Genomic DNA, 24,741 nt, shown 5'->3' with positions numbered 1-24,741 from the left:
TGACTCGTTAATAATTGAACGTCTCTGTCCCGGTGATTACTCCCGGCATTTCCAAAAAATTGAAAGATCACAAAAAATTTCTCCACGTCCAACCCATTATTTTCATAATAAAAAATAATAGAAAATATTGAAATCAGTCTAGGTGTTGAATTCGTTATGGAATTCGTACACGACTGCAAATCGCAATAATAGTAAACATCAAGTTGTTACAAGTAAGCAATATACCAGGAATTCGTTTACAAACTCGTGTAACCATATATGACAGAACAGAACGAGTGTAACAGCATCTCCAGGACAACGGAAATGAAACGTCAATCGGTGTCAATGAACGTAAAATGAGAAGTTGCTTTTTTCATTCTCTGGCCACTGCAGTGACATTTGGTGCGCATAAAACGGAAAAACCCATTTACATATATAAAAATTAATTCTCCTGGCTGTTTAGTACTTAAATGAACCGAGAAAACCTAAACGAAACCTCAGAAAATTATCAATTCGTACTCGTTTGCGTGTGAATTATTAATTTATTAGCCGCAACGATTTTAGTCCAGAGTGAAAAATAGTACTGCGCACCTTTCATCCATTTTAAGTGCGTAATTTTGATAAGGAGTATCAGTTGCTATCTCTCGTTAACGGAATGTCGAGTATCAATAAAAAGAGTTGAATCGAACTCCCATGTTAGTGCAAAATAATTTTCTCCGATTTTTTAAACGATCATTTCAGTGAATGATTTTATTGAAAATGTAATGTAAATATGTGTGTGGAGTGACTTGAATTGCTCCCCCGGATAAAAAAAGTTGTAATCGAAATATTTTTTTCAAATTTTCAAAAAATTTCTGGAAAACTTTTCAGAAATTTTTTTTTTTGAAACAAAAAAAAAATTCGGCAACAAAACTGTAAAAATTTTTTCATTACAATGTTGTTTTCTTACTTTTTTAATTTTTCAATATTCTCAAAAAATACGCCATCTAAATTATAAAAAAAATTTTCCTATTCAAATTTTTGAAAAATATTTCAAAACCTTTCCCAAAAATAAAATTATTTTGTTTTCCGATTTTTTTTTCATAAAAAAAAATTTCTGAAAAGTTTACCAAACATTTTTTGAAAATTTGGAAAAAATATTGCGATTACAATTTTTTTTTACCCGGGCCACTACTGAACTGGATTCCTCAGTAAATAATCCCAATCTGTTCCTTATTTTCTGGAGTACATACTAATTATACTGGGAAGCTTCATCGTGGCGCTAGACTCCACAGATTTCTGCTACTCATCCTGACACATAAAAGAACGCGTGATTCATTTTCCTAATTGAGAAATAAATTTACTTACGCCTCACGAATTCTCATGCAATAGCGTCGAATTACCACACGATAAAAAAACTAATTTATTTTTTAAAAATGTTCGTTCAATGTCTAGACTCTATATTTATAATTTGCACTAAAATTCGAAAGTATTTTTCTGAAATTTCGATTTTTTGCAAATCAATTACGGATTATGTCATTATTATCATGCGATGATGACGTACTATGATTCATCATCACTCCATTTGAACAGAGCATGTGGTAAATAATGTTTTAATGACTGTTTTCTTTCCTCCGAAAACGATAATAAAAGTCTTTGATGTATTGTTGTCCTTCGAAGGTATGATTTAATACCTAAAAAAATATTATTCTTACCACTTCACATTACGCAAGTATTCACTTATGTATATTTACATGGCACAGAAACTGTTGAACGAATAAATACAAATTTTTTCTTCACATTTTTTTCCCATGTGCATATATGGAACGGAAATGACGACTGTCTTATGCCGCGTTTTTCGTCATTCCTTTTCACTCCAGTTTATCATAATAAAAAGAAAAATAAATAAAATAAAGATAACGAGTTTTTCAGATTCATGACAAATATTTGACGAGATCGTAGATCTTCCAAAAATCAATTGCATTTAAATTTTTCATTCAGGACTGCAATCCATCAGTCAATAAGAGGAATGAGTCAATCTTTGACGTTTGGAATAAAAGCAATTAATGATTGATTTGATCAATTTTTAATTAGGAAACTGGTGGGGGTTGAGTTGATTGAGGGGGTGAGGGGGTGTGCAGGGGCGAGAGGGTGAGAGGGTGAGAGGGACGTGAAGTTCTGGTGGAGAAAATAATAAAATTCAGTGGGAAAATGGTGTAGGCTGAGGACATGTGAGCTCGATGGAGATAAGCCTCGTGTTCTAGCTCGTAAAATAATGCGAGAGGCTGTTTGCACCAAACTGGTCCTAACGGGGTGTCTACTTTCAGAGATGTGAGAGACTGGAATCATGCACAACATCCAGGGAGTACCTTAACCGTTTTTCCCTGTGGCTTCAACCTTGTACTCCATCCACGGTATCTCGTGTAATGTCAGTCTCGTTGCACCCCACGTGTTGACATCATCTCACCGATGATTCTACCAAATAAACACATTCTCAAAAAATTACCGCTCCTCAATTAAGTGTAGACACAGTACATGAGTCTGTGTCTACCGCTCTACATTTTACTCAATATTAATATTAGCCCTCAAATTATTTTTAAAAAATACTATAGTGTAAATATATTAGTTCTCGAAAATATCAGTCCTATTAGATTGTATTATTTGATACGTCAGTGATAAAGTTGTTTTGTCATTTGAAATATTTTATAATTATCGGGATATTGAGTTGTAATCAGTGCACGAAGTGTCAAGAAAGCGAATTATATCAAATGATTTTCCCTTTTCATATTTTATCTCCAATGAATTAAATAAAATTTGTAAATTTTGTAAATTTTGTAAATTTCTCCGCGGTTTTTTAATTCACGAAACGTGAAAAATCACGTAAAATGCCGCGTTGCAATATTATCGGGTATGCATGTATATAAATGTTGATAAGTCATTACCTACTATATAACTCTCAAGTAACTTTGGTTTCAACTTATTTTTATCATGATAAAACCAGTGCCGAGTGTCAGGTGCACGAAATACTGCGCAAAATGGGATATTAAAAACGAGTTCTCGAAACCGATCAGAAATATTCACATTATCCGTTTTTTTTTACATAAAAAATGTTTATGGATTTGATACGTCATTTGGTTTGCAAGATTAATTTCTCTCGCGGTGTCATATTTTGGAATTTTTAGGGGATCGGTAAAAATCGGCACAATTTTGGAAAAAATGAATCGCAAAAAAAGAGAGGAAATTTGACGAGTCATTGATACAACGAAATTCTTGGGAGGCTGAAAGTGTGCAGTTCGATGACTCTTTGAGTGGAAAACCGGAGTTGAAAATGTATATACCAATAACCGGGTGAACGTGTATAACCCACGTAGGAGTACTCGAGAACGGTATGCACTCGTGCTAATTCCACCAAGAATGCGATTCCCATATAAACCAAACGACCAAGAGATCGGCGAGTGTAAGTCAACCTGTACTGAACAACTGTTATGCAATCACTATTCTAATAAAAGATTAACAAAGCGCAATTAAAAATTCTTTTTCAAACTTCTGTACACTGAGATAAGGGGACATTTTTTTATTGGCAGTTTTCAGCCGATATCTCGGAATTGAAAGCGCGTAGCGATTTTTTTGCACAACAAGTTTTTCTAGGAAAAAGTGAGAGCTACAAAAAAGGTATTCATGAAAATATCGGTATCTTTCTTTGATTCCGCAATATTTGCTAAAAAATGACCTCGATAAAAAATGCATTCATTCCATCGAATTGGAAATTATTGGATTATGGTATTAAATAAGCAAATACATTTGTTAACTTTCAGAAATGATTTTAATTTTGAATATCTCTAAGAATATCTCTAATGAATATCTACAAGAGACTGAAGAGGTATTACAAGTTAGACTCAGTTGCCTCGGAGAGGGCAATATAATTTCCACCCCCTGAAATATTTCCTTTTTCAATTTTCTGACCCTTTCTGGTCAGCAGATGTATTTTGGAAATATCCAAGTATTATAAAAACTAAAGAAGGACTGTGGACATTATCCTTGATTTTATAACCAAGCGAAGTCCCAGAGAATGTGGCAATAAACTATCCTTACTTAAATGAGAAAATAAAACTTAGAAAGAGTGAATTTTGTAGCCGGGGGAATCCCCGAAAACCAACAGAAATTGACGGTTTAATGTGCATTTGGGTAATGATATCTGGTATGCAATTCATTGACGACAAGTACCGCTATATCGCCAGGATGACTTACACTCAATTCACAACACGAAAGAGTTGGTACACCTTTCTCAACGTGAATGTATGCAGCTGAGATAGCAATGGGTGTTGGTCTTATAATAAGAGAAGGATATAAAAAAAATAAGGAATTGGACGTGAAGTAACGGATTGTTACCCAGTCGTTTTGAAGGTAGAATGATTTCTTTAACATGACAAATGCATTCACTGTTAGGAATCTTTTGGAATGTCAATGGTTATGCCGTATGCTCTGAGAAAAAACTTCTTTTCAACAAAAAGATTTACTCACTAAAAAAAAAAAAATAAAACATCCTGTTCTCAATATTTACAGCCGTGAAATCACTTAATAAATCATTTTATTTTACATATTTACATATTTTTATGTTGAAAAAATATCCGTCATATATTCCAGCTATATACATGCTTAATAGAAAAACTATTGACTGCGAAGAGTAAATGAAATAGGTAAATTCACGCTTTAGCATATGCTTCCCAGAAATGTCATTAATTTGTTATTCAAATAGACTGTTATCGTGTTTGTGGTATGCGATACGGGTTATCATTAATTCTGATGAGCATTATTGACCTACATTGACAAGCAGTAGCTTAGACATAATGACATTCGAGGATGAGGGGATCATATCGCAATTCCAATCTCCCACCATCACTCTCAATACCCTAAAAGCATTAATTTTCATTTTCCTTTCGTCCTTTTAAGTCTTACAAGTGCAGGTTTTAAACTTACTTTTTGTCCGAGTGGCAAGCCGATTTTTCCCGATTCACTATATATCGAATTTTCCAAAAGTGAAAATTCGAAAAAAAGAAAAAAATCTAACTCAAGAGTTGGCGTATTATCTATATATATTATATATATACCGATCAAACGGCATTCCTAAGATTTCTGTGGACTGCGGTACGCCTTGCCTTCGCAAATACAACTGCCAACGGATAAAATTGCTCATGTACACTGAGAAAAAATAAATTAATTTCTTTAAAGATCATGTGCTCCATCGAGAAAATTGCTCTGTCAATTTTTTCTATTTTATAAATCATCTCCCTTTCCCACTCCCGCGCATTCTCATCTCTTCACGAATATCCTAATTTCTGTGAATCTAATTTTTTTTAATTAATTGGGTATTTTTGATTGACTAATTAATTCAATTGTGTGAAAATTGAGGATCTGAAGTAGGAAGATGATTTTTCTTCCTCTTTTTATTTTGTTTTCTTCTCTCTTCGTTCCTGTAAACTTATCTCCAAGTTGGATTGAATTACTCACTGCCTTATTATTAGAATCTCAAGGCCTTTGGCGACTCATCACATTTTCTCGAGTTCCGATGAGATAAGAATAATATTCATGTGATAATTACATTGCAATTACGTCGAGATGATTTGATGGGAGTTTATTGAATTGTCGTTTTATTGGATTGGATTGCAGGTGAGACTGGAGAGTATAGGAGCTGAGGACATCGTTGATGGGAACCCAAGGCTGATACTTGGACTGATATGGACAATTATTCTTCGATTTCAAATACAGGAGATTGAGATTGATGTGGACGAGGAGAATGAGAGCAGTGAAAAAAAATCAGCGAAGGACGCGTTGTTGCTCTGGTGTCAAAGGAAAACCAATGGATATCCCGATGTCAATATCCAAGACTTCACAGGATCCTGGCGAAGTGGTCTGGGTTTCAATGCCCTCATCCACGCTCACCGTCCAGATTTGGTCACCTGGTCTGAGCTACAACAAGGAAAACACATTGACAATCTCAATTATGCATTCGACGTGGCTAATTCAGAGCTCGGAATACCACGACTGCTGGATGCCGAGGACGTTGACACCGCACGACCCGACGAAAAATCAATCATCACCTACGTCGCCTCCTACTATCACACCTTCGCCCGGATGAAGAATGAAATAAAATCCGGCAAACGAATAGCCAATATCGTTGGACAAATGATGGACGCTGACAAAATGAAGATTCACTACGAAAAACTTACAGCGAATCTCCTCGAGTGGATAAAGCACAAGATAACAGTCTTGGAGAATCGAAATTTTCCCAATTCACTGGAGGGTATCCAGCGTGAATTATTGGGATTCAAGCAGTACCGTACAGTTGAGAAACCACCAAAGTATAAAGAACGCTCGGAAATTGAAGCCTTATATTTTCACATTAATACGCAGTTGAAGTCGCTCAATCAACCGGCATTCATACCTCAGGAGGGACAACTGGTGCAGGACATTGAGAGAAATTGGGTGGAATTGGAACGGGCTGAGCACCGACGTGAAGTTGCTCTGCGCACTGAATTATTGCGTCAAGAGAGACTTGAGCAATTGAACTACAAATTTGAAAAGAAAAGTGTCCTACGCGAGGGCTATCTGAAAGAGATGATTCAAGTGCTCTCGGATCCTCGATATGGAAGCAATTTGGCGCAGGTTGATGCCACCGTCAAAAAACACGAGGCAATAAGCGCTGATATCCTGGCGCGCGAGGAGAGGTTCCACGATTTGACGAATATGTCGGAGGAACTCGTCAGAGAGAATTATCATGGGCTTGAGCGTGTGCGATCACGCGAGCAAGAAGTATTAGAGAGATGGAGAGAGCTATTGGCACTCCTCGATCATCACAAATCAAATTTGTCAGCTCTTTGTTCACTGATGTCACTCATGAGAGAAATTGATACGACATTGGCAACCATTCAGGAGCTCCAGCTGAATTTCCAAAGCACAGACGTGGGACCACATCTCCTGGGTGTTGAAGATCTTCTCCAGAAGCACAGCCTCCAGGAGCTCCAGGTGACAGCCCTCGGTGAAACCCAGCGTAGACTTGGTAGACAAGCTGCACAGCATTTGGCGCAGCCATTGAGCAAAGAGGCACCGTTACTCCAACAAAAACTCGCAAGACTCAACAGCACTTACGATGATCTTGTTGAGAATAGCAAAGAAAGAAAGGCACGTTTGGAGGACGCTAGGAATTTCTTTCATTTTTTGCAGGATCATGAGGATGAGGAATCGTGGCTAGTTGAGAAACAGCGGATTTGTAAAGCCGGCATTTCAGCAAAAGATTTAAGAGCTGTCATATCGCTGCAACAAAAACACAAGGCACTGCAGGATGAGATCAAAGTGCGCAGACCAAAATCCGATCAATTGTGCAGTGCTGGGAAGAAATTGATTGGTGATAATCATCCGTCCTCTTTGGAGATACAAAATCGAATTGAATCGTTGCAGGAGCACTGGAAAGTACTCGAGGAATTGGCGGCGCTGCGTAAAAAACAATTGGACGATGCTGCCGAGGCATTCCAGTATTACGCCGATGCAAATGAGGCTGACTCGTGGATGAACGAGAAAATGGCACTGGTGACGTCTGAGGATTATGGTGTGGATGAACCCAGTGCTCAGGCATTACTCCAGAGGCACAAAGATTTGGAGGGAGAGCTCAATGCGTACAAGGGCGATGTTCAATCTCTCAATAGTCAAGCTGATAAGTTAATTAAAGCTGGAATATCTGCACTGGAGCTTTCAGCTGATCCAGAGCCAGTGGCTGAGCTCGAGCAGGAAGAATGGAGCAAGGAGGTACGCCTGGTGCCCCAGGACGAGTGGGTTGATGAAATCATTGAACGCATCGAGCCCAAAACTATTCTCGAAGATCGATTAGTCCCACAAGTTAAGAGTCTTTATCCATTCAGTGGTCAGGGTATGCACATGGTTAAGGGTGAAATTATGTTTCTCCTTAATAAAACTAATCCAGACTGGTGGAATGTGAGGAAAACGGACGGCTCCGATGGCTTCGTTCCTGCTAATTATGTACGTGAAATTGAACCTAAAGTAATACAGGTGCAAGTCAAGAGGCCGGAGAAAGTGCGGGTTACGCAGCGTGTCAAAAAAACTAAAATGGTTAATCAAGTGATACCAGTTAGGAGAGTTAAGTCCATTAAATCAACGGTCAAACCAATCAAACGCAAGACTGTCAATGACAGTGATAACGTTGAGAAGAGACAGAAAAGAATCAATGACACTTACGATGAGCTCTGTGAATTATCAACGAAACGTCATGCATTATTGGAGGATGCTATCAGGCTTTATGGATTCTATCGTGAGTGTGATGATTTTGAAAAATGGATCAAAGATAAAGAAAAGATGTTGCGCGCTGATGATTCCAAGGATAACGTTGAGACTGCCAAGAGGAAGTATGAGAAATTCTTGACAGATCTCTCAGCGTCTGGAAAACGCGTTGAAGCTATTGATGCTGCTGTCGATGATTTTGTAAAACAGGGGCACAGTCAGTTGGATAAAGTTAAAGCGAGGCAGAGGCATATTCATCAGCTGTGGGATCACCTCAACTGGCTGAAGGCACAAAAGGAAAAGTCTCTGGAAGGTGCATCCAGCGTTGAATTGTTCAATCGAACGTGTGATGAAGCTCACGATTGGATGCTTGAGAAAATAACACAATTGGATACAGCTGAGTTGGGCCCAGATCTCAAGACAGTTCAAGCACTTCAACGCAGGCATCAACATTTGGAGCGAGAGCTAGCCCCGGTGGAGGAAAAAGTGCGAAAAGTTAATCTTCTTGCTAATAGCGTTAAATCATCTTATCCAAATGAGCATAATAACGTCAATGCAAGGCAAAACGAGATCAAAGAATTGTGGCACAAAGTCCAGACTAAAGCTAAAGAGCGCAGATCGAGGCTGGAAGATGCTGTCGGACAGCAGATCTTTATGAATAGCTCGAAGAGTCTTATCAATTGGGCAACTGACGTTCAGGAATCAATGAAAGCTGAAGAACCTGTTCGTGATGTAGCAACTGCTGAAAAATTGCAGAAGCAGCACACGGAACTCGGTGAGGAGGTAAAAACACATGAGGATGAGTTTAGAGAAGTTGAGGACCTGGGTAATCAATTGCTTCACAGAAATCCTGGACTACATGATGTGCGTGAACGATTGGATAAATTACACGGTCTTTATCAGGCTGTGACGTCTGATTGGAATGCCAAAGAGGAGTGGTTACGTCAGTGTTTGGAATTGCAGCAATTTAATCGAGAAGCTGATCAGATCGAGGCAACCACGAGTTCCCACGAGGTCTTTCTTGAATTTACCAAACTCGGAGAGTCCCTTGACGATGTCGAAGCGCTTCTCAAACAGCATGAGAAGTTTGAGAATACACTGCAAGCTCAGGATGAGAGGCTCAAAGCTTTCAGTGATACAGCTGATAGATTAATTGGTCAGAATCATTATGATAAGGATTATATCAATGATAAGAGGAATCAGGTGCTCTCTCGGAGGGCAGCTGTAAGGGATCAGGCGCAGGCAAGAAGAGCAGCGCTGAAAGCATCGGAGAATTATCAACAATTCTGTGCTGAAGTTGATGATCTTAGGGACTGGCTGGGTGATAAGATGAAAGTGGCGTCAGATGAGAGTTACAGGGATTTGAATAATCTGGAGAGAAAACTGCAAAAGCATGAAGCTTTTGAGAGAGAACTCAGGGCCAATGAGGGCCAGCTCAGAGCTGTCAATAAAGCAGGGAAAGCTCTTATCTCAGAACAGAATTATCGATCTAATGATGTGGGGGATACGTTGAAGGATCTGAATGACCAGTGGAGTCAGTTGGTCGCACTTTCTCTGGAGAAGGGCAGAAGGTTGAGGCAAGCAGCTTCCCAACACGGCTACAACAGGACAATGGAAGATGCTAGGTTGAAGCTTGAGGAAATTGAAAACTCTCTGCAGAGCAAACAAGTTGGAAGCGATTTGAGGAGCTGCAAAGAGCTGCTGAAGAAGCATCAGATTTTGGAGACCGATATGTGCCAGTGGGAGCAGAAAGTCGATGATCTCGTGGCAATGGGTGAGGAAATGGCGCATGAGGGACATTTTGATGCACCAAATATCTTGAAAACGAGTCAAGCTACGCAGAGGAAGTTTCGCAGTTTGAAGGAACCAGCTAGGAAGCGACGAGGAGCTTTGGAGGAGAGCCTCCGTTTTCACAAATTTGGATTTGAGCTTGATGCTGAGTTGCAATGGATCAAGGATCATTTACCCCAGGCATCGTCCACAACACTTGGACAAAATCTTCATCAGGCTCAAACTCTCAACAAGAAGCATAAGAAATTGGAAGCGGAAATTATTGGTCATCAACCGATGATCGATAAAACTCTGGCGACAGGACAGGCACTGATAGAGCAGATTCATCCAGAAAAGAAAAAGGTAAATTTCTTTTTTTTTTTTAATTTTCATAATGAATACTATTCCCGCACATTTATCACAGAGTGGGACATATGAGTAAATGAAATTTCTGCACAGTTGGGGCACTACCGAGATACAGTGGTCATCGGAGGTAAGACTGGATCGCATGCAGGAATTGTAATAATGTGTTTTTCATTAATTTTTTTATTGTTCCACTGTTTTAGCTTTTATTGACAATATTTTGATCGTTGAGTCGATTAATTTTTAGTTTTTATCACATCCGACCACTGGCGTTCCGGACCAACACAATTTAATCACCGCTTAAAATATTTTTCAGTTATCTAATTTTAACTATAAAATTGCATGTGTGATATTAGTAGTGAAGGGGCAGAGAATATATGGGACATGTAAAAATGTCTAAAAATATCAGAAAATTCAAGTAAAAAATGAAAGAATTCATCTGCAGATTCAAGAGCTGTGCGAGGAGTTGGATGAGGCCTGGAAGAATCTGCAGGAGAAAGCAGGAGAGCGTAGTCGTGCCCTGGACTTGTCATTGAGGGCTCAAGAATTCTTCTTCGAGGCCGGAGAGGTGGAGAGTTGGTTGAGCGAGAAAAATGATGTTCTCAATTCAACGGATTACGGAAGAGATCGTGACGCTGCGACGAAATTACTCACAAAGCACAAGGCCATGGAACTAGAATTAGATTCTTACAACGGCATCGTTACAGAAATGGGTCACACAGCAGCTTCAATGGTTAACTCAAAGCATCCTGACAGCAAAGCCATAGCTAACAAGCAGCAGTCTATTGCCCAACAGATGAGAGCACTCCAGAGACTGGCAACGACCAGACAGCAGAGATTAATGGAGAGTATGTATCGACACGAGTATTTCCTCGAGAGCAGGGAATTGGAGCAGTGGATAAAGGAGCAGGAGCAAGCTGCTGCCTCTGAAGATTATGGCCAGGATTACGAACATTTGTTGATTCTTCAGGCTAAATTTGATGACTTCAAGCACAGAATTGAGGCTGGATCCGAGAGATTCAATCAATGCGAGGAATTGGCTAGAAAACTCATCACTAACGAGAGCCCCTACATCCAAGATATTGAGAAACGTCAGGAACAGCTTGGGTATGGCTATCTCTTTTATTTATTTTTTGTTATTCTTTTTGTTTCTGAATTTTTTGATTGGGCATCTTTTGTAGAAAATTTGTAGATCTTTTATTTGAAAGGATTTATTTAATTTGGGTTATAGTTGCATTTTATCTTTTCCAGTATTTTTTCTTTATTCTTAGTTGAATGGTTTCGGCTAACTAACATTGCATTTTTCTATTATCTAATTCTGTATAGTGGTGATGAGGATAATCCTGTTGTTCAAGTACAGAGACTGCATCAACACATGCGGTGAGTGGATTATAAAAATGAGGAAATTAAATAATGCCTCTAAGTCGGTGCTGTGATATTTTTTAAAGAAGAGCATGATAAATTTTATGGAGTGAAAAAAACACTAATCTCTTGTTTTCTTTTGCATGAGTTTTATTTTGGTAGATCTTAGTTTCAGTCTTTGATAATTTTTTTCATAAAAATGCATGAAAAAACAAATAAATATATATCCAATTATTTATCGATAATTATAATTGTATGAAAATAATAATTCTGAGTAAAACCCGAAATTTTATTTATTTTTAGGGAAAATAATTTTGATTTATTGATGATACCCTTTCCAGAGAATCCTGGCAGCATCTCCTGGGTTTAATTCGTCACCGCGAGCAACGTCTGCAGGCAGCTGGTGAAATTCACAGATTCCACCGTGATGTCGCTGAGGCACTCTCGCGCATTCAAGAAAAAGAGGCAGCTCTCCCCGAAGATTTAGGACGTGACTTGAATTCTGTGTTAGCCCTTATCAGACGTCACGAGGGTTTTGAGAATGATTTAGTGGCCCTCGAGGCCCAACTTCAGGTACTAGTTGAGGATGCCTCTAGACTCCAAGCCCTTTATCCCGGAAACAATGCATCTCACATCGATCAACAACAGCAAATTGTCCTGGCAAACTGGGAGGAGCTGAAGGAGAAATCAGCTCACAGAAGAGATCAGCTCCAAGCAAGCTGTGACCTCCAGCGTTTCCTCACTCAAGTTCGTGATTTAATGAACTGGGCAGCTGGTTTGCGTGCTGCACTCTCCACCGAAGACAAAGTTCGTGATGCAGCTAGTGCCCAGATACTTAAAGCCGAGCATGAGGGAATCAAAGGTGAAATCGAAGCCAGAGAGGATAGTTTCAGTGCTGTACTCGATTTGGGAGAGGCAATGGTGCAGACAGGTCACTACGCAGCCCCAGAGGTCGAGGAAAAGTGCAATCAATTGTTGGATGAACGCCAGAAGCTTCATACAGCTTGGCAGCAGAAGAAAGTCCACCTGGATCAATTGATTGACCTCCACTTTTTCCTCAGAGATGCAAAACAACTCGACAATTTGTCAGCTACCCAGGAAGCTGCTCTGAGCAACGACAACTTTGGTGTGTCAGTTGAAGAGGTCGATGTTCAGATGAAAAAACATAATGAGTTTGAGAGGCTTTTAGTCACTCAGGATGAGAAATTAGCAGCTCTGCAGGAGCATGGGGACAAGCTCTTGGCTCAAAATCATTTTGATTCACCAACTATTGGAAGCAGATTGCGTGAAGTCTCTGAGAAGCGCGCTAAGATCAGAGATTTGTGCGATGGGAGGAGAAAGAGACTAGCTGCCAGCCTTCTCCATGCTCAATTCATAAGAGACGTTGGCGAAGCTGAGTCGTGGATCGGTGAGAAGCAGAAAAAACTTGAGGCGGAAGCCTCGAAGGGCGAAGTCTCTAGTTTAGAAGATAAAATCAAGAAACTGCAGAAGCATCAGGCCTTCCAGGCTGAACTCGCAGCGAATCAGAGCAGAATCGAAGAGATTCGTACTAAAGGAGAACAATTACTAGCCCAGAAGCATCCATTAGCTGGAGAAATTCGAGCGCAGTTGGAGCAGCTTCATGGTACCTGGAGAAAGTTGCTATTAGTCTCTGGAAACCGAGGAAGAGGGCTGGAAGAAGCCCAGGATATTCTCGAATTTAACAATCAAGTAGAAAAAATCGAGGCGTGGATACGAGATAAGGAGATGATGGTCCAGGCTGGAGATACTGGAAAGGATTACGAGCACTGCCTCAGTCTTCAGAGAAAATTGGATGACGTTGACAGTGACATGAGAGTCGATGATACTAGAATCAAGTCGATAAATGCATTGGCGGATAAATTGATAAAACAGGGTCACGATGACGAGTCAAAACCTATACAACAGCGCAGGGATAATTTCAATAATAAATGGAAAGGTCTTCAGGGTGCATTGAGTGCTTACAGAGATATTCTTGCTGGTGCTCTTGAGATTCACTTATTCAATCGTGACATTGATGATACCAGTCAGCGTGTCATTGAAAAATCCCTCGTGATGAATACTCAGGACGTTGGAAAGGATTTGACAGCTGTCGAGCAACTTCAGCGAAAGCAAGAGGCTATGGAGCGTGACATGACAGCTATCGAGGGAAAATTAAAGGAACACCGAGCAGAGGCTAAAGATCTCTCTCGAAAATATTCAGAGAATGCACCTGAGATAAACGCTATGTTGCACAATTTACAATCCAATTGGGATGATTTACAACATCTTACAAAGCACAGACGTGACGCTTTGAATCAGGCATACACTCTTCATAAATTCTTGGCGGATTTGCACGAGCTCGAGGTCTGGGTTAATGATACTATAAAAAGGATGAATGAGTCTGAAGCTCCCACAACAATTTCTGAAGCTGAAGCTCTCCTAGAACTTCATCAAGAACGAAAAGCTGAGATCGATGGACGACAGGATACGATTAAATCGCTCAATGAACATGGAAAAAAATTAGTAGAAATTGATTCTGATGTCAGGGGGAGTTTGGAGTACCTCGAGCAATTGAAAACAGGTTTGATTAAAGCGTGGGAGGAGAGAAGGGAGAAACTCCTCCAAGCTTATCACCTTCAGCAGTTCAAGGAGCAAGCTGATCAGGCTGACAGCTGGTTAGCAACTAAAGAAGCATTTCTCAACAATGATGATCTTGGGGAGTCACTTACAGGTGTAGAAACTTTGATAAGAAAGCATGGAGAGTTCGAGAAGATGCTGACATCACAGCTAGGAAGGATCGATGAATTAGAAACGTTTGCCAATGAGATTCTAGCAGCAAATCCTGCTGACTCAGTAATTATCAAGCAGAGATTAGCTACAGTCTGTGGTAGACGGGATAAATTGAAGAGCAATGCTGCCGGAAGGATGAAAAAATTAGTAGAGAGTCGACAGCTTCATCAATTCCTTCGAAATATCTACGAGGTTGAGGGATGGTTGCATCAGAAGCAGCAAGTTGCTTGTGACGAGAGCTACCGAGATCCTACAAATCTTCAGAGTAAAATTCAGAAACATGTGGCATTTGAGAGCGAATTGATGGCGAATCGAGGGAGAATTGCCGCGATCATGAGCGAGGGTGAGACTCTTATTGAAAACGAGCATTACGCTTCTAAGGAGATTCAAGACAGGCTAGAGGATTTAGAATCTGAATGGAGGATTCTTCAACAAACTAGTGAGCTTAAGAAGAATCGTCTCAATGATGCTTACCAAGCTCTTCTGTTCGGTAGAACTTTGGATGAATTTGAGACTTGGATGGATGAAGTCGAGGTGCAGTTGCAGTCTGAGGATCACGGCAAGGATCTTTCTAGTATCGCTAATTTATTGAAGCGTCACACAAATTTGGAGAACGATGTGCTTGGACATAATGAGGCGTGTGAATCCATTAAGGATACTGCTACGAGCTTTCATAGGACAAAACATTTCATGTGCGATGAGATTCAGGAGAGAGCACGGGCGAGCATCAGTCGTTATCACAGTTTGCAGGAGCCAATTCAGATTAGACGTGATAATCTTGAGGATGCTAAGCTACTTCACCAATTTTTGAGAGATGTGGAAGATGAGTTGCACTGGTTAATGGAAAAGGAACCATTAGCTGGTAGTAATGATCTCGGTAGCTCTCTGATGACAGTTCAAAGATTGCAGAAGAAGCATCAAGCTCTTGAGACTGAATTGACATCACGAGAGCCAGTGGTTGCTTCATTGGCAGCACGAGCTGCAGGAATGGTGAGGAGTGGCCACTTTGCTTCGGAGAAAATTGAATCAGCTGGACAAGAACTCCAGAATAAATTGTCACATCTGCGGGATCTTGCTAGTGTTCGAAAGTTGAGGCTTCTCGATGCTGTTGAATCGCAGATGTTCTACGCTGAGGCAACGGAGGCTGAGCAGTGGATTAAAGAAAAGTATCCCCAGTTGAGATCTACTGATTATGGGAAGGACGAGGACTCGGTGCAGTCGTTGCTGAAGAAGCTCGAGGGTCTTGATCGTGATTTATCATCGTTCGAAAGCAATATTGAAAACTTGAAGAAACTTTCTGCCGGACTCATCAACAGACATCACTTTGACAGTAAAAATATCGGACAAAAGCAAAAGGAGATTGAGCAGAAGTTCACTGAACTCAGTAAATTGAAAGATCTGAGACTTCACAGATTATTAGAGAGCGAGAAGTTGTTCAAGTTTATGAGACAGGCCGATGAAGTCATCGAGTGGATTAGTGATCAAACAACAGTCGCTGCTTCAGAAGATTATGGATCAGACGTGGAACATGTTGAGCTGTTGATCCAAATTTTCGATAACTTCCTGGCAGGATTGACAACCAGTGAGAATCGTATATTAACAGTGATTGATGATGGGGAACTGTTGATCAAGGAGCAGAATCCAGAGGCCAGTAAAATTCGTAGTAAAATTGATGAGACTAAGCAGCAGTGGGATGATCTGAAAGAATTGGCACATGCTAGACAGGAGGCACTGGCTGGAGCAAAACAAGTTCACATGTTTGATCGAACAGCTGATGAGACCATCACCTGGATCCAGGAGAAGGAGGCTAGCCTCAGCTCCGATGGATATGGCCATGATCTAGAGACAATTCAGGCTCTGGTGAGGAAACATCAGGGATTCGAGACAGATTTAGCTGCTGTGAAAGAACAAGTTGAATCGGTGATGGCTGAAGCATCGAGATTGGCCGAACTATTTCCAGATGCGAGGGAACACATTGCCGTTAAGCATGAAGAGGCTGATGAATCGTGGACTGATCTCCTGGAAAAAGCAGCACAGAGACGAAGTAAATTAACACAAGCTGAACAGCTTGAGACTTATTTCGATGAGTACAGGGACCTCGTCTTCTGGATCAACGAAATGGTCGCCAAAGTCACAGCCCCTGATTTGGCTCGTGATGTTCCAGGTGCTGAGATCCTTATATCGAGGCACAATGAGTACAAAGTGGAGATTGATTCGCGTCAAGATGCATTCAATAAGTTCCATCTAGTCGGTCAGGGATTAATTGAGGGCGGTCACTTCTTGGCTAAGGAAATCCAGGAAAAGATCTCGATACTCGAGCAAAGGAAGAATATTCTGACAGACACTTGGGAGCAGAGACGATTGATTTACGAGCAAAATCTAGATACTCAAATGTTTAAGCGTGAGGCAGAAACTCTGGAGAACTGGATAATAAGTAGAGAACCAATGCTGCACGATGGAAACCTTGGTGAAACAATTCCTCAGGTTGAGGACTTGATTCGTAAGCACGAGGACTTTGAGAAAACGATTGAAGCGCAGGAAGAAAAGTTCGAGTCTTTGAAACGAATTACAATGCTGGAGCATGCATTCCGAAAACAGCAGGAAGCTGAATTAGCTGCCAGGCAGGCTGAGAAAGAAAGGGTTGAGCGAGCGAGAATTGAAGAACGAAAACGCAAGGAAGTACAGAGAATTACAGAGGAGCGTAAACGTGAAGAGGAACGCAGGAGAATTCAAGACAGTCCTCATCACAGACCTCACGATGAAATCAATGGTAAATCTGATGATCATGAGTCCTCGAGTACATTATCACCATTGAAGACAAACAATGCAACATCTGAAGTTGTTGAAGTGTCTGGACACAAGTCTCACGGTTTCCCTCATGTATTCGGTGATCGATTGAAGCGAACAACTCCAGATATCAAACGAGCTGAAAGTATGAAAGTAGATACTAAGAAGCCGAAACGAACGCCCAGTTTTACAACTCGTAGGCGCACTCAGAGCTTCAGAAAGCATCAAAAAATGGAGAACATGGATCCTCTGAGTCCTGTGGAAATTCAGGGACTTTTGGAACGTAAACACGAGCTCCAAAGTGGAGGCAAAAAGGCAGCTGTTCGATCGTGGAAACAGTACTTCACCGTTTTATGTGGTCAGCTGTTGTGCTTCTTCAAGGATTACAGTGATTTTTCATTGAGTAAAGCTGCTACAGCACCTATCACCATATTTAATGCAACCTGTGAAAAAGCTGAGGATTATACAAAACGAAAGCACGTGTTTAGATTGAAGTGTACTGATGGCTCAGAATTTCTGTTTCTCGCAGCGAATGACCAGGATATGGAGGACTGGGTCAATAAAATATCATTTCACGCCAAATTACCACCGAGTTTGCAGCTCCTGAGGTACGATGAGACACAGAAAGATGGGACTGACAGATTGCAGAACCAAACACCTGACATTGTTGGTGATGAAAATCCCTCGACTGAGAGCAGTCGTGCCTCAACTCCAGAATTGGAGAGGAAAAATTCGGTGATTCGTCGGGATATTTCTGAACATTCCAATGTTCAGGTGGAGTTTCTCCAAAAACACAGGCAGAATCAGCAGATGAGGGAGCCGAAGTCTCTAGAGTTCGTTGAACCACCTAGGATACCTCAGTCACAGACTCAAACGGAATTTCTGCAGAAACACAGGCAGCAACAACTTTTGGCTCAACAGATGTTACAGCAAGAGCAGTTGGCTATTCAGAGAGATTATCATTCACCTCCAGGTGAGAGACCACCAATTCCTCCCAGAGGCGCACCACCTCCTGTACCCGCCAGATCGCCGAGCTCCGAAAATATCATGCCAATCAGGAGAAATGACGTTGAACATCACTTATCGAGTAATAGACCTCAATCCTATCAACAGAGAAGTGCGACCTTGGGCTATAATGGCTCGGGACAGCATCCACCTGCTGATAATTGGCATCGACAGAGCAGTGACTTCACCTCTTCTCCAGGTACATAAGTTTTAAATTAAGAATATCATCTCTTAAAATCTTTCTGATAAATTCTCATAAATTTTTTCTCCTCAAAGATATTCGCAAAAACATTTATGAATTTAATCTCGTTTATACTCTCTCACTCATACTCTCCAATAAAAACAAAATATTCAATTAGATTTTGTAGAAGTAGCGCCTCCCCTGCCGTCAAGTGCTCCTCCGCCACCCAGGATGGCACAGTGGAATACTCATGACCCCGGTTAGTTAAGGAATGCTGAAGAAAATGATAATTCAAAATTTTATTTGCACTTTACTCCGAAATTAGAGATTATTCCAGTTGCATTTTGTAGTTCTTGCACCCAGCACTGAAAAACCAGAAATTTTGATAAATGTAAAGAATGATCTGCGATTTGGGTAATTAATTAATTTTTTTCTCAAAGATAATTGAAAGTTTTTTTAGTATTCTATTAAAAAGCTAATGTGTTTTTATAATTGCCATCATTCTTTACATTTAACATATGTAGATTTATTGTCACAGTTAAAATTCTTCAGTAAATTTATTTCCTCTCGCACGGATTCTCTGAGCCTTTGATTCTCCTAGTTTTATAGCCTCTAACATCGCTCCTCTCATTATAAAATAGAAGCATGAATGTGTAATTTGTAAAATAGAAATATTGAAACTTGAAAAACAATTTTGAATCAATTTTTTATTAAAGTTCTATAAGAACTCATTAATTTCTTGTATTTTCCACTGTTTCAGGATACGGAAATTCGAATGTCAACGCAAGACAGGTAATTATGAACAACATATCCGATCCCGAAATATCGATAAATGACTTTGAATTTTTCCCACTGATGTAATAATTGTTTCTAGACTGGACAACAACTCAATTCATTCACTGGTCGTCCAACATCGTTACCACCATATGTTGCGCCACCACCAGCTATTTCTCCAGTAAATCAAAGCATCTCTGTAGTTGACGGAAGAAGAGCATCAGAGAGTGGCTCGGAAAGTGAACACAGCAGTGGGGGTTCGCGAAAAGATCGAGATTACAAAAGAAGTTCAGTTTTGAGTAATTTGTTTGGCCGAAGGAAAAAGCCATCTCAGTCGTAGCACTCTACCTGACCTGATGACAATTACATTTGTCCACCTACAATTGGTGAGAAACACTTGATTCACCCAATTCAAAACACCTGATTCAATAGAAAAAATGTGACCCAAATATATTTTCCAATTTTTAGGAAGAGAAAACGCAAAGATTCATCGTCAATAAATCATAATGAAAAAAGAAGTTACAATAACGAATTCCAAACATTTTTATATAATCTATTATATCTATATTTATGAATTAATACAATAATTCCGAGCAGGTGACTACAAAGGCAATTATTATTGTTAATTTGTTTTTATTGAATCATTTGTAATGTACCTGATCTCGGAATGTGAGCTTAAGAATGAAAGGAAATACGAGAAGGGACCAAGTTTGATAAGAAATTAATGGAGTAAATGAGATTGATGAAAAGAATAATGAAAATATATTAATTTCTCTGTAGATGACATAATATAATTCTTATGCTGTACACCATTACGAATGTTTATATATATATATAGATTCAGAGATTCCTATGTATTCGGTACCAATGAACAATATTTACTATAATCATCTCATTTTTATATAATCCATATAATGAGACAAATATATAAATATAGATATGTATACATTTATTTTTTTGAAAGAAATCATAAAGAAGAAACTTGATATTAAACATGTACAATATTTATAGTTTCTTAATATGGTTCACTGTAGAAAAATATGGCAGGTATGAAATGAAATGAAAAGAGTAACAAATTAATTTTGTTTTTATCGTTTATTCACCTTTGTTAATTCAAATATACACTCGACTATTTTATTATAATCAGGCTTTCTAAAATTTAATTGCTGAGTAAAATTTCACGTATATCTTGAAACGCAGATCTAAGAGCCTGAACGTATTCCGAGGCATCTCGATTTTCTTTGTAGCTGGCAACACCTAATCGAATTGGTATGTCAGTGTCATCGAGAATATATCCGATGCCATAGCCTTGCTCCGCAGTAGGACCAAAACCTCCGCCCATAATAATACTCGTTGACAATGTAGAAGTGGACAGAATATTACAATTCAGTTTGTGAAATGCTGGATCTTTGAACATAGCTGGAGTATTTTTGCCGAGCGAATCATTCTCCATGGAAATTCGTCTCAGCATGAACAAATGTCTGTCAAAACCCTGACCCATTGCCGCCTCTTTGGTCAGAGCTGCATGAGCTTTGCTGCACTCAATCAACAACTTCTTGTACTTTCTAGCATTATCTTGAGACATTCCATTCTCCACGATGTTTTTGCACAAGGCTGTAGTTTCATTCGTGCATGACCTTATGGTCTCAGTACGCCCGTGTTTAAAAGCTGCTGTACTGCATGACTCGTACGTTGCGACTGCGCGTTTTTCAAGTTTGTAAAGACCTAATTGAAATGATAATTGCATAATTGCATCGGGACTCACACCGGCATTTTTGCACATTTTCTTATTGAATGTATCGCAAAGAATGTAATCAACCGACAGACGATCCTGGGTCCAGTGGTCGTACTCCGTCGATGCAATATTCACAGTTTTTTTTATGACATCATCAATCTTGAACTCGAGTTTTTCCACTTCGGTACAGGACAGCGGTAAATCGGCTTGATCGTCCGGGTGGAAGCGAGGCTGCTTATTTACATCGTTTATAATATTCTGCAAATGAATAAAAAATATGAAAAAAAATATAACATATATTTTCAACTAATGTGATATGGAATTAAATGATTTACATCACAGAATCGGAGAACAGCTATTCCATCGCCCCAGGAATGCTCGAAATTAATTCCAGTCCATCCCTTTCCAGTTACAATCAATGTGAATGATTTATCAAACCAGCGATTACTTCCATCAGAGTGTAAAAAATTTTTCAACACCACATTGACGTCTCCATCCATCAGATCGTCGTCGAGGGCTAGGAGGAACGCTGCAGAGTCTATTCTCTTGAAGACTCTCTCATTATCGAGATTTACCAAGTGCTGACGATTAGAGGCCCATTGATTACGCTCTGTAGTAGTCAATACTCCAATTGGATATGGATTAGACGCTCGAGAATCATTCAATATCGAATTCAAACAGGATGCAGTCTCGTAGGCAGAACGAATTCTACCGTCTTCATTTATAATATCGAATGTGTAAAAATAACCTCTTCGCATTACCAACACATGCCTTGCACTTGGATCATTGTAAATTCTGTCCTTTTCCATTTCCGGAATTCTTGACGTCCCAAAGAGATGCTTGAACTGCGACATATCGAGGGGAAATGCCTGTACAAAAATTATATTATTTGAAAGTTGTAATTTAAAAAATTGAAAGTTATAATCACGATGAATTTCACTTGCAATATATACCATGTAGTTCCATAAAATTTCATTTTCTTCTTTACAAGTGTATTATCTTGATGAAAGATCTGTAATTTACTAGCTAATGACCATGGACTTTCTATTAAATGTATGTTATATAAAGATGCTTTCTTCGCTCTTTCTGCGCACGTTTACGGAGAATTCGCGTTTTAGCGCTTAACATCGATAGAAATAAAATTGAATTGAAGGGTTAACCGATGTTTTCCGCCATTCTGCGTCTCAGAAAGCGACCGACAAAATGGCGGAAGGGCTGAGGTAATGCCGAACATCTTCTGGGATGCTGTTCTACGATTCCTGTACTTTTAAATTATATACTGCATTATTGCCCATTTATATTAGAGAGATCGTTATTTATTTCACCTTGAAAACCGATCATCGAGGTGAAAAAAAAATCGGCTGATCGAAATTGAAAGAAAATATAAGCAGAAACAAATACCTTGAACAGGTATGCACCATAAGTCGCAAATTTTGATGGTAAAAGTCCAGTAAAAAATCGGAATAGTTTGGTATCCGATTTTTTCTTATTCATATGAAAGACCTCCGGCTCAAGACGTTCCGCCCTCAATGTTTTAATGAATCTGGCTGAAGACAACACCATATTCGTGGCTTTCACCAAAGGTATATTGTACCGTTCGTTTTTGTTCTGATAAAATACCATGTACGGATTATAATTAATCGGCAGTGGTTTACGATCTCTCAGATACATGTCAAACCATGGCTCACTGATGTAACTCGTGTGTTTGATATTGTCATCAATTTCTAAAAGTTTTGCGTGCAGCACTGGTCCTTCCTTTTCTAAAAATTCCTTAACATTTTTCGACGTTTCCGCGAATTCTTCTGGCGATAGAATAGGCTCTTGTGCCTTCAAATATTTTTCACACGAGTCCTTCAATTTCGGAATGGGCAATCGCGGCAATGAGTCCTGAAAGTACATGGTTGGAAGACTGCTTTGTTGGATGTATTCATCGGCATCAGTTGTCGTCCTGCGAAATCATTATTAATGCGAATTTTAATTAACTTGTTTGTCATTTGTAATGAGCATTGAGAATCATTATACCTTGAATACTGTGGGAGAAAATACGAGAGCACTTTGAATATTCCATTCACCTATAACATTACATGTGTAGAGATTAATTAATAATCAAGATTTTCGCCGATTTTAGTGACTTGCTTGATCAATCGATTTCATCAAATTTATGCATGGTACGTAAAAAACAAATGTATACATATTAAACTTTGGAAATTACAATAATATTGGCATTATGCTAAAATTGGTTGTCATTATTTTCTCAATGTTAACACTGAACACTGAACACTGAACACTGAAATACAGAGTTCAATGAGGCATTTGATGTGTTTTTAATAGGATGACTAGCAAAGAAACACAAAATTTTAATACAATGGTAAAACAAGACAAAACGAAAGTCAATCAAATGAAATTACGAAAACATTCAATTATACTCTGAATTTTGCAATCGCCGCCGGAAATTGATAACATATACAGAGACCTTCGATAAATTGGCGTTAAATCAATTCTTCGGAGGAGTTCCCATTGTGAATGTAATGGAAATAAAATAGAATAAAATTGGAAAAACATATATAATAATAAAATATACATTACCAATGGTTTTGACAGGAACAATACACGTTGCAATGCCATGACCGACGGTTTTATTGAAAATAAAAGTTAGGGGTTACAGGCACTGGCTCAGTGGACAGATCTACGATCAATTTATTATTATTTCGTGATAAGATCGGAAAAAAATAAAGACTGAACAAAGTTCCTTGGATAATCTCCGGTTTGTGTATATGCGATTTATTGTGAAATCGCGAATTGGACGACGGAGCACTTGGTAACGAACGTTGCGCTTCGCGCGTTCGCTAAATAATGCTGGCATAAAAGGAGAATCCGCGTACTTTATCCACGCAATGAGTATGTAATCATGTATCAAGCACCGAGAAAAAAAAATGACATTCATGCGACAATCATTTCAAACTCAAATTGAAAAATTCTATTTCCGAAATAGTGGGATTAAAAAAAATTATTTGAAGAAATGCATTTTAATTCCGTTTAACGATTTTCAATGGGAAATCCGGATAAATATTTCGCTGTGCTGCGAGAAAGTTCTGTAATAGTTCCATTGATAAATAAAATAAATAAATGAAAGCTTTCCCCAATGGCACTTTGCTCTGGAATGATTAAGAAGAGAATGGTTAATCGTTTTGTTGTTGCTTAAACGTTTTATAACATAACAATATAAAGTCAGAGAGTTTCTGATAATTGCATCCCCTCAGCCTGAATTGTGATTGATTGGTAAATGACAGAGCATAAATATTATCAGATATCTTTTCTTCTTGCGAAACCAGCTCGATGTGAATATCAATATAATGAATATAAATGTAAATATAATTTTTTCGAGTAGAAATAGTAATTAATCCCTTTAACAAAGAGCTGGTCCGAAAATTTCAAATTTTTCAATTTTAGTGAATACCTCCTCAATTTTCATGCTCCCCTGATACTTTTTTGAAAATTTCGAATTTTCAAATTTCAGTGAATACCTCCTCGATTTTCATGCTCCCCTGATACATTTTTGAAAATTTCAATTTTTTAAATTCCAGTGAATACCTTCTCGATTTTCATGCTCCCCTGACACTTTTTCAAAAATTTCGAATTTTCAAATTTCAGTGAATACCTCTCCAATTGTCATGCTCCCCTGATACTTTTTTGACAGTTTCGAATTTTTCAATTTCAATGAATACCT

The 24,741-nt window shown here is 39.1% G+C and overlaps 2 protein-coding genes across 5 annotated transcripts in view; one reads left to right on the top strand and one right to left on the bottom strand.

Annotated features, from left to right (window-relative positions):
* The window catches only part of kst (spectrin beta chain, non-erythrocytic 5 kst), a 32,713-nt gene extending 12,354 nt beyond the window's left edge, over positions 1–20,359 (top strand). For 2 of the 4 annotated variants that reach the window (XM_011310274.1, XM_011310270.1), the window contains exons 4-11: positions 5,626–10,380; positions 10,826–11,487; positions 11,707–11,760; positions 12,084–18,523; positions 18,684–18,764; positions 19,266–19,297; positions 19,380–19,665; positions 19,748–20,359. In XM_011310274.1, the coding sequence (XP_011308576.1) occupies positions 5,626–10,380; positions 10,826–11,487; positions 11,707–11,760; positions 12,084–18,523; positions 18,684–18,764; positions 19,266–19,297; positions 19,380–19,619 (12,264 nt within the window). In that variant the 3' untranslated portion in view covers positions 19,620–19,665; positions 19,748–20,359. The remainder of the gene's footprint in view (positions 1–5,625; positions 10,381–10,825; positions 11,488–11,706; positions 11,761–12,083; positions 18,524–18,683; positions 18,765–19,265; positions 19,298–19,379; positions 19,666–19,747) is intronic. The other 2 variants (XM_011310271.1, XM_011310272.1) reach the window with 2 other exon arrangements.
* Positions 20,356–23,858, bottom strand: CPT2 (Carnitine palmitoyltransferase 2). Its single transcript, XM_011310275.1, has 5 exons — positions 23,601–23,858; positions 23,037–23,086; positions 22,416–22,962; positions 21,350–21,883; positions 20,356–21,272 (listed from the first exon to the last, which is right to left on the bottom strand). The coding sequence occupies exons 1-5, from the start codon at positions 23,637–23,639 to the stop codon at positions 20,439–20,441; spliced, it is 2,004 nt and encodes a 667-aa protein (XP_011308577.1). The 5' UTR covers positions 23,640–23,858; the 3' UTR covers positions 20,356–20,438.
* Between the last annotated feature and the right edge of the window lie 883 nt (positions 23,859–24,741).

This window comes from Fopius arisanus, unplaced genomic scaffold (genome assembly GCF_000806365.1).
Source record: "Fopius arisanus strain USDA-PBARC FA_bdor unplaced genomic scaffold, ASM80636v1 scaffold00074, whole genome shotgun sequence".
NCBI lineage: Eukaryota > Metazoa > Arthropoda > Insecta > Hymenoptera > Braconidae > Fopius > Fopius arisanus.
Note: the sequence above shows the minus strand (reverse complement) of the source record. Positions and strands in the feature narration are given on the sequence as shown.